At 36.9% G+C, this 10313-nt stretch overlaps 1 protein-coding gene across 7 annotated transcripts in view; it reads right to left on the reverse strand.

Annotated features, from left to right (window-relative positions):
• Positions 1-7577, reverse strand: part of LOC111432188 (DNA replication ATP-dependent helicase/nuclease DNA2) — a 15671-nt gene extending 8094 nt beyond the window's left edge. For 3 of the 7 annotated variants that reach the window (XM_023069033.1, XM_023069032.1, XM_023069031.1), the window contains exons 1-23: positions 7011-7487; positions 6713-6886; positions 6426-6647; positions 6212-6277; positions 5799-6008; positions 5645-5698; positions 5500-5561; positions 4737-4869; positions 4486-4596; positions 4209-4305; positions 3610-3692; positions 3461-3526; positions 3175-3330; positions 2987-3042; positions 2770-2827; positions 2583-2693; positions 2456-2512; positions 1626-1760; positions 1272-1520; positions 753-827; positions 478-599; positions 321-393; positions 125-229 (exon numbers count right to left, since the gene is read on the reverse strand). In XM_023069033.1, coding sequence (XP_022924801.1) covers positions 125-229; positions 321-393; positions 478-599; positions 753-827; positions 1272-1520; positions 1626-1760; positions 2456-2512; positions 2583-2693; positions 2770-2827; positions 2987-3042; positions 3175-3330; positions 3461-3526; positions 3610-3692; positions 4209-4305; positions 4486-4596; positions 4737-4869; positions 5500-5561; positions 5645-5698; positions 5799-6008; positions 6212-6277; positions 6426-6647; positions 6713-6886; positions 7011-7487 — 2952 coding nt within the window. Of the gene's footprint in view, positions 1-124; positions 230-320; positions 394-477; positions 600-752; positions 828-1271; positions 1521-1625; positions 1761-2455; positions 2513-2582; positions 2694-2769; positions 2828-2986; positions 3043-3174; positions 3331-3460; positions 3527-3609; positions 3693-4208; positions 4306-4485; positions 4597-4736; positions 4870-5499; positions 5562-5644; positions 5699-5798; positions 6009-6211; positions 6278-6425; positions 6648-6712; positions 6887-7010 lie in introns of all 7 variants that reach the window. The other 4 variants (XM_023069035.1, XM_023069036.1, XM_023069030.1 and 1 more) reach the window with 4 other exon arrangements.
• Positions 7578-10313: the final 2736 nt, after the last annotated feature.

Raw genomic sequence — 10313 nt, forward strand, 5'->3', positions numbered from 1 at the left:
AAAAAAAAAAAAAAAAAAAAAAAAAAAAAAAAAAAAAAAAAAAAAAAAAAAAAAAAAAAGGAGGAAAGAGAGACTGAGTAGGTGAGTCAAGTTAGAATGAGAAGAAACATTTTAACAGCAACACCTTAATTATGGCTCGACGTTGGTCATCATTTAAATTCTTCTCTGACCAGATGTAAGATATTGCTGGATCCTGGCTGAATATGCATCCACTATCAAATCTTGGAGCCTACAAGTGAGAACACGTTCAGGCCAAAATAAATAATCTCTAAGTAGGCAAGGAAGAAGTCAATAGTACAAAGGTTTAAACAAGTATTTACCGCAAGATCTACGATCAACTTTCTAAGATGAGAATTTTGTTCACCTTGCAGAAGCAGTTGTACAAGATTAAACCTTCAGCAATAAAATAAACATGAGAATAGAATATTGCAGTATGTCTAGCAGAATAGTTGTAGTACAATTACGTCAAGTTATTACCTCATGATTGCAAACGAAGTCATAAATTCATCCTTGTCAATCCGCCATACCTGCTTCATAAGATCATGTGCCTCAGTAGAAGAAGTGCTTCCAGGCAAACGTAGGCGCTTAGAGAAAGAAACCTGCAAGTTTTACACCAAACAATTCAATCTGAAAGGCAGAGACTAATTTACAAAATGTCTTCAACCACTAACAGTACTGTGATTTATAGTTGTCTATTGTGAATGTGCAACTGGCATCAAAATATGAGAAAGAAACCAAAGAAATTTTCTTACAGATATATGGAGACTGCTCAGATCTTTTATAATCCCACTCGCTAGGGTCAAATTCCCAGAATCTGTACTAAGTATCTAAAATACCAGCAACAGAAATCACCTATTAGTTACTGGAAGAAATAGAATGGAAAGTAAAAAATGTGGATGAAAAAATTTAGAATGGCACATGGTCCATAAATAAAAGAACACGAACATGGTTGGATCTTCTACTACTAATTCTGTGGCAGATATCCATCTAGCATCATGTAGACGCCATACACACACCAGATCCAAAATCATTTGGAAGTATGTAAAGACAGTAGAAGCTTGGCTTTTTTTCCTTTTAAATTTTGAAATAAATAGAAAATAGAAAATAAATATATAGCAGCTTCTGGAAACGAAAACCTTCTGAGTAATACCTTTTAACTAACTCCAGTATATGAATTAGCATTGTCACATAGGATCACGATCAGTATAAAGTAAAAGCAAAACATTTTCCATCCAAGAACCCATTCATCATACGAGGAGAAAAGGACTCACCACATAGTCTCCAACTCTAAGTGAACTGTCCATGTCATTTGTTGACTCAGTGTTTGAACTATCGACATTTGAATCTTTCAAACACAGAGACGACGAACCATGACACACAAAACGATAGCTGATTCGGTTGTCCTTTTCAGAAGTACAATGTGGTTGGCCATCCAATGTACTAAGAACAATAGAAGAAAGACAGGTAGACGTTTGATTTTTCTCTCCACTACGTGTGTGCCAAACTCCCCTCTTTACAAGCTGAAAGAAATGAGCATCATAGTCGATTGAACTTAGCATTGGCATATACAAGCATGTGAATTGAATATTATATGTGATACATCTGAATTCACTTCAAATTTCAACCTCAGTCTCCTTGGCCTCTAAATCAATCAATCTTTCCCAATGTTGAAAGAAAATACCATGAGAAGCTTTCAAATGGTCCGTATTGGAGTCAAATAAAGCTCCAAGACCACTACTCTCTTTGCTTCCATTTTGCATCTGCAGTATTTAAATTCCATCACCAGTCAACTACCAACAGAAGAATAAAGAGAAAAAGGAAAAATAAAAGTAGTCAACCAACAATGTCGGCACAAAAACAACTCAGTCATGAAAAGTAATGAAAAAATTGCCGAATATCTACTTCTTTTGTACTTCGCATGAATTATTACAATAGCTCATATCTAACATGGAAACTGTAGGGAACTTGGATTACAAGTGGTAGTATAACCTTCTAATCAGAGATGCAGGAGGTCAAACTGGCCTGAACAATCGCTTGTTGGTCACTAGTTCAAAGAAAACAAATATTTCACATAATGTGCAAGGAATTGAGTCCTTTACTTGGATTATTTGATATCACGCCCAGAAACTGTGCAATTGCACATTTAGATTGCCTTGCCTTGAGCTTAATTGTTAGAAGAATATTAAGAGCAACAACTTTTAGTAGACCTGACTCACTAGATATTCCTAAGAAATTAAACTGGAAAACCACTAATTATATGGATTATATATGAAAATAGAAGTTGTTCACAACTGACTGAACTCCAGTGACTATGCACAAGGTATTTCTGTTAGATAATATGAATGCTTGAAGAAAAAATTTGTCATGGGAAGACCCAAAGCATACAGTTACATATAACTGACATGGAAATGAAGCAGCAATTAAAACTATAGAATTGTATTTAGAACCTACATACCTTATGATAAATGGTACAAACATCAAGATGGCGGCACCCTTTACACACATTTGGAATCTGTATCAAAAAATAGTAGGTTCAATGATTAAATAGAGATCCGCAAAACCATGTTTAGGAAGGACCATACCTGTAACATAGGGGGGAGTAATTGTGCAGTTGATGCCTTGAGGATGTTATTTGCAAGCTCATTGCGACGCATGATTAGCCCCACCAAGTCAGATCTTTGAACCCGGATACCCTTCATGAGATTTATATAATTTAAACATCCTTCCAGCACATGGAAGAATAAACTTACATATGAATCTAATTTTTACCTGTGTCTGATCCGACTGGAGATAGTAAAGGAGACCATAACCAACATGTTTTTGATACCTAACATACATACAGGGCAAATAACAGAATACATCCAACCATTCACAAATACAATAATGATAACATACAACAACCCAAGAAAGAGAAGGTAAATCAAATATCATCTGTAGGACGGTCTTAAAAAAATATTTAAAAATAAAATGAGTAAGATGTACATACCTCTCGGACATAAGTAGTGTGTATAAGATCACTTGGGCACAATGTTCCATGGAGGACTGCAGAACAGATCAGGATTATCATGTTATACTAATTACTATAAAAACATGATCGATCTACAAGAAAACACAAAAAGCCCAATCCTACAGGGAACCCTGCATAAATGTGAGCTAAAGGAACCACATACTTGCCTGGCCAGCTGGCACCTTTCCAGTTTTAAACTCTAAAGGCACGACGTTCTCAACACATGTATTATAATTTGATAGTACTTTTACCCTGACAGAAGCATCAATCATTCCCTTCAAACCATATTTTGGAGCCCATGCCATCTCCTCAATATCAATTACCTAAAAATGGAAGTTTCCATAAGAATATAGATTCATACAGACTTGTACTTTAACAAGCACTTCATTCCAGTTAGGTGCATCATGTTACAAAAAAATCAGTAATGTTAAAAAGAGCATCCACAAAACCTACCTCTGATATACTAACTTTCCTGGGACCATCATCAGATCTAAACTCAATAGTAGGTGCTTTAGAACCCTGTTGCCAACAATTGCAATTACTTACAACAAATAAAAGAATTCAGATTTGCTTCATCATAACGATGTCTAGACATTTCTCACCATTGGGCATTTGAACAGGGTGATCCAATGCAAAATTTTTGGAACTGCTTCATTCATGGTTCTGCCTATATCCTTTTCATTTGCTGCACCCAAGGTAGTGCAAGTAAATGAATCATTCAAGCAACAAATGATTGTTTGCGACTCATCAATAAAATACTAATCGCACTACATTTAACAAATGTATACATTGAAAAATGTGATGGCACTTAAACTAATGGAAAGAATTCGATAATGCACATTTTTTTATCCTACAGTTGGCAGAAGCAAGATTAAAAGTATCCAACAAGATCAAGGCAGGATTGTTTCCAAACAGTCTCCCGAAGTTAACGGAAGGGCCTAGAGGCTCTGGCCTTATAAGTTCTAAGCAGTGTCTTGACATACAGATTAACGAGTCATTTACTGGGGATGTAGTATTTCAACTAAAACTGAAAAAAAAAAAAAAAACTGAACAAATTAAGTAAACTAGATTCATTTGCATTGGATGGAAGAAGATACGTATACATGGAGAAGAAGTGCCCATAACAGCAATTTCCGCACCCCTCTTAAAAGATATGAAAAGTGATCCGTTGCACAACGAGTACAAATTCAAAAACGTTTACCTCCGCATGCATATACACTTTCCATACTTTTCTGAAGCACTATTCTCGAAACCTCTTCCAAGAAGGCAACAGTTGGTGTTTCTTCTACAAGACCAGCCTTCAAAGCAAAATGAACACAAATGTGATAGATTGATAAATGCTAAAAGCTTGAGCGTCAAAAAGTATTAAAAAGACACCATAAACGCATACAGGTAAATAACAAATGTTGAGATTTAAGTGTACTAACTTTGTATCTATGCTTCTAATCATATTAAAAGGTCAGGATAGAGCTATAAACCTGAAAAACCTGGTGCAGCAAAGTACCAATTAATGCTGAAATAGACTGTTCGTTACTTCTAAGCCTCTCATCAAGAACACTCCTCCTTGGACAGGTCAGATGACCAGCAACCTAGAAATCATTTGTGATTGGTGATTATAAGAATTGATTGATGACTATCAAATGATAACTTCGATTCAATAGCTCACAAAGGCACCACAACCAAAGAGGCAGGGTGAGGTGCCAAGTACTTAGCAAAGTAATCGTATTACCCGAGTTCCAGAGACAAGTACATCGGGGTGTAGAATAACAAAATTTTTGTCGTGGTCAACATGACATCTTCCTTGGTCATCAAATTCACCAATAACATTCACAGTATCTCCAGGTGCAATAATACTGTCAAACCTGATGAAGAAATGGAAAGGAAAGTTCAAAGAAGAAACTGTAGGTAACTAATAAACAAATTCACCTTCAGCATTGAAAGGCTTCATGAAAAAGATTACAGATTCTTTTAAAATTTTAGTTTTCATTTGTTTTCATATCTGTGAGTGTTAGGACTAACTTGAACACACTTCCATTAGGACAACCCATGGTGGTTGAAGAGATTAAAGAGTATAATTCTAAAACTATAACAATTTTAGACAAAATTCATCAAATAAAAAACAAAACAATAACGAAGCTTCAAGCATTTGTCTTAGGTCCACTAGTAATTTGCTGGGACGTAGAGTTTGAACTCAAAATCAAGATACCATATCTCATGAAGGTAACAAGTAATAGTCTAAATTCTTCGGCAGGTCATGCTAGAGTGAAATACAAATGAAGGAACACAACAAGATTTACATCAATGATATACTGTGATGTGATACAATCTTATAACGATTTAGGAATTTAAGAAGGCTGCAGCAAGAAAAGTAGAATATTTATCAAGAAACAGCAAATATACTCTTTCTGTCTTTTGACTTTTTCTTTCGGGTTTCAAGTCAATTTTTGACTTTGATATAGAGTGATGTGAAAGAGCTTAATTTATGTATTTACCAGTCATCCCAAAGATATACGGCCCGCTCTTCTCCACTTTGCTCATTTAGCAAGCGAAGAACCTGAAAATTCATTGCTCACCTTTATTAATTTACTTGGTATTGTGAGGAAATGTACAAAATCAGTGAATAAGCTTACAAGAAACCTTATACGAGCGTTTAACTTCAGATGTATCAGCCAGCTCACATTTCTCTGTTACCTTTGGCACAGATAGCAACAATGTATTATATAAATCATCAAAAGCAACTAAATGAGGAGCAATCCTAGAAATGAACCCTGTTTGAGAGAGTAAAATATACCTCCAAGACAAGAAAATCACAAGGGGATGCCTTCATTACAGTGTCTGGAATCTTTTGAAGGACTTCCGCTGCAGCTGAATCAACTCCAGGTGTCAATGTGATACCATTTCTACCTTGTAATTCAGATGAATCCTCCTCCAAATCAATGGAAGAAGCCACAGTATCAACAGCAATGACATCTTCTACTTGATCTAAAAGCTCAAGTAATGCCTGCAAAAACAAAGAAGCAAGAAGGCATCAAATGTTGACAAGTTGTAGAAAGTAAATATGAAAATAAACGTGTTCGACAACAAGTATAACTGGTCCAAGAAATGAGAAGACCCGCCAACCAGGTTGGGAAGCTGACTGAAATTTGGACAAAACAAAACGAAGTAAAATCAGAAAGACCAACAAATAGTATAATATTGTAATACCTTTTTGTGTGGCCTTAAAATAGGGTGATCGGGTGATTCAGTACGTTCAACAACATCATTGGCAGTCTACGGATCAACCAAGGCATAAAGCATATGAATTTATATAGTCCAACCGGTAGACCAGCGTGTAGATTTTAAATTTTAAAGGGAAAAGAATACAGACAAGTTAGAACCTATCAGAAACAGGAAATACAGTCTATGAAGAAGTTATTACCTTATCGCAGTATGACAAAGATGGGGGCGTCCGGAATGGACTCTGACTGTTAGCTACTCTAGAGCCACTCAAACTATCAATCGCAACTCCATTAGGTTCCGTATCATGTTTAGAACGTAACCTTTTCAATCCAGTCTTATGTAACGAAGCCACTGATCTTTCAGAAGGTTTCGGGTTTAGTGAACTCAACTGCTCAAAATTCCCAAGCTCCACAGAGGAAGTCTATAAAGATCATTGTTAGAGAACCCAAGAGTCAAGAGAACCAAATTAAACTCAACATTTAATACCTTGTTTTGTGAACACTGTCGAATTCTCAAAGAGTTGAGCCTTGAGGAGTTCGCCAAAACTCTTATAGTTTCCGGCAATTGCTTTGAAACAGCCTGAAGCCTTTCGTTTACTGGAGATATCTTCCATGTGATCTCATCATTTGTAGTCCCCTCATCCTGACTTTGCTTAATCAGCTATTCACCATTTTTTACTTCAATAAGTAAAAATTCATCAATGTGGCCAATGCATTTACAACGAACAAGCAATCTACAACAAAAAAAACAAAGAGCAAGAGAAAAAAAAAAGGCCTAAAGTTACCATCCCGGGAGAGAACTTGCAGCGCTTCAAAGACGCGGACTTGGAAAATTGTGGAGACAGCTCGTTAGAAAGGTCATGGCCAGCATTTCCACCAGCAGCAATCAAAATCTCAGGCGTCGTATCCAGAGACGAAGAGCAAGCATCATTTCCCTGCGGTACTTTAGGGTTTTCAGAAGCTAAAACCGCATCACTCACAGGAAGCACCCGCAACTCTGACTTTTGAGCAGTCGTCGTCACCATCGCCGCCGCAGCCGCGTCCTTATAATCTAACCGTCCCATATTCGGATCATCTCCACGATCCAGAGAGTCAGAAACATCAGTTTTCGAATCGGAAGTTCGTGGAGTGAGCTTCTGAGAATGCGCAGCATTTTGAGAGTGGCGGTCGAAGAAGTGTTGAATTCCAAACTTGGAAGGCTCTGATTGCTGATTTGAATTGGGCTTCTTGGAAGAAGAATTAGACTTCTTCCTTGGAGGCATTGTGATGATTTACCAGAAGTGAAGCTCTTGAAACTTGCTATCAATAATCAACATCGGACTTTCATCGGAGACGGATGAGTAAAGAACCGGCCTTCATTTGTACTCTCCGTTGAGTGATTTTTGGTTTCCCGCCAAAACCTCTGCTTCGGCTGCTGGAGCTGGGCTGGGCTTTGCTTGATCGGCCCAATTGTGAGCCCATAATATTAGGCTTTTGGACTCCCTTTTATAAGCCCTTTTGCTGACGTTCTCCATCTGACTCATCTCACAAATCCCGTATCCATCTACCATCTACAGCTAGGATTTGCCACGCTGGCCTCCAAGCCTCACTCCTCCACGTGGCACCAGTGGTTGATGAACCCCGTCACCATGGCGTCCATGCTGCTGACGTGGATCGATTGTCGCATATTTGGAACCAGACTGTGAGCTCCAGCTGCAAACGTGGGCCACACCAAAGTATAAATTTCAGGGGGACAAATATTTAATGAAAGTTCTATCAAAATTACTTCAACAAACAAAAAAAAAAAAAAAAAACATGGTCATTATAGATATTTATTTAATGTCCGTTTAAACCAAGATCGAGAGAGTGGAAAAATATTTTTTCTTTAATTAAACTGTAACGACCTAGGTCCATCGTTAGCAGATATTGTCCTTTTTGGACTTACCTGAATATCGTCATCTTTAGGCTTTCCCTTTCGCATCTCCCCTCAAGGCTTTAAAACGCTTCCGCTAGGAGAAAGTTTCCACACCCTTATAAATGGTGTTTTGTTCTCCTCCCCAACCAATGTGGAACATCACATAAACGAAGTTTAAGACAGTAATTATATTCTTCGTTCTCGACCCCACTCAAATCTCCACCCGCTCACTAGATAAAATTTTATTTATAAATGACGTTTAAGAATATTAATTAAAATCTTAAAATCTTAAAAAGTATTTTTTAAACCCTTTAAAAGTTAAAAGTGTGCTGTTTTTATTATTTTTTAAGTTTAATGATATTATTAAAAGTTTAGAAAATTTATAAATATTTTTATTAATTTATAAAAACAGCCCTTAATTTTCCAAAAATTCCCAAAAGCTGACCACATTATCTTCTATCACTTTCATTCGACAGCCGTAGCTTAGTCACGTCCATTTTCATAAATAATATTGATTTATAAATATTGAGACATAGTTTAATTAATACATGTCCAGTTCTTGCTTCACTGGCAACCATTAAACAATTTGATTGAAGAAATTTTATAAGGGATACATTGAGCTAATTAAGGAAAATTCTCTTACCTTTCTAGAAGCTTGAATTTAATCTTGAGCCTTTATAATTATATTCTTTTTAATTATTTTTATTCAAATTACAATAAAATAATTCAAAAATAAATTTATGCAGATAAAGCTCCCTCGGTTCCCTCGAAAGATTGTACCGAAAGACGTGTGCTGAATTGGTTGTCAAGATAACCGATAAGTGCATGGTGTCACGACCATACTTGTTTAACCCGTGTTGCATGTGGTCGTGCATATCTTGGTCATGCTTGTCCAAAACGTGTTGTTTATTGCTGCATGTCCGTTCCAAACCCCTTTTACTTGCTTTCATGTATAGTCATGTCTTTACTATTCCTATCATGTAGTAGGAGGTGCAAGACCGTTCACTAAAATCATGTCTACACCCGTCATAGCTAAAATGTCTCAAAATATATTATAAGGGATATGACTAATCGTCAATTATTTCTATACGGGTTAGATGCTATCAAAGTTGTGTGTTGGATGAAAGTCCCACATTGGCTAATTTAGGGAATGATCGTGGGTTTAAAATCATAGAACACGACCCTCCACAATGGTATGATATAGTCACTTTGAATCTAAGCTGCTTTGCTTCGGGCTTCCCCAAAAAGTCTCATTCCAATGAAGATAGTATTCGATTACTATAAACTCATGATCATTCTCTAAATCAGCTGATGTGGAACTTTCATCCAACACCTCCTTAATCGAGGCTCGACTCCTTTTCTTTTGGAGTATTAGTCATATTTTACTATGCATTCGAGGAGCCTCGACTTCTTTTTCTTTTGGAGTCATTTGTTCGACATTTGAGGATTCTATTGACATGATTAAGTTTAGGACATGACTCTGATACCATTTTAGATGAACACGACCCTCCACAATAGTATGAGGCCTTTTGGGGAAGCCCAAAGCATAGTCACGAGAGCTTATGCTCAAAGTGAACAATATCATACCATTGTCGAGGGTTGTGTTCATCCAACACTGTGGTTGTTACTTTCTTCTTGCAGATTGTTTTCAACACATTTTCTCGCTCAGTTTTCTAAAACAATCTCTCAAACGTGACCAAGGCTCAATCATACGTCCAAATTGTATGCAGCTTACGATTTTCATACAGCTAACTTGTTCGTCAAGTTAGAAAAGTGTCACACAAACGCTATCTCACAGCCACAAGAGTGCGATTATACGTCGTGGGCATGCTGCATGCCATAGAAGACTAGACAGAGCACAAGCGCACAGTGCAACGTTCGACACGAGTAGGTCTAGTAGGCAAGCCTTTAACAAAGTTTTCAGCCTATTAAAATGTTAATTACGACTCAGGTATGCATGTGTGTAGCCTCCAACACCAACACGCCCTAAAAGAGGGACCCAACCCTTCGTATTTGGGGCATCATCCCTACACAATAGTCAATACCTGCTCCCAAGGTAGTTGGGCATGCCACCGTCTGCCCATCTTCATTAGCATCAAGTTTATTTCTTTTTTTATTTTATTTATTTTTTAGTCAAAATAAATATATACATTTTACGCCTTTAAATTTCTCTACTTTAAAAATTCCCAACTAC

Source organism: Cucurbita moschata, unplaced genomic scaffold, assembly GCF_002738365.1.
Source record: "Cucurbita moschata cultivar Rifu unplaced genomic scaffold, Cmos_1.0 Cmo_Scf00037, whole genome shotgun sequence".
Classification (NCBI taxonomy): Eukaryota; Viridiplantae; Streptophyta; class Magnoliopsida; order Cucurbitales; family Cucurbitaceae; genus Cucurbita; species Cucurbita moschata.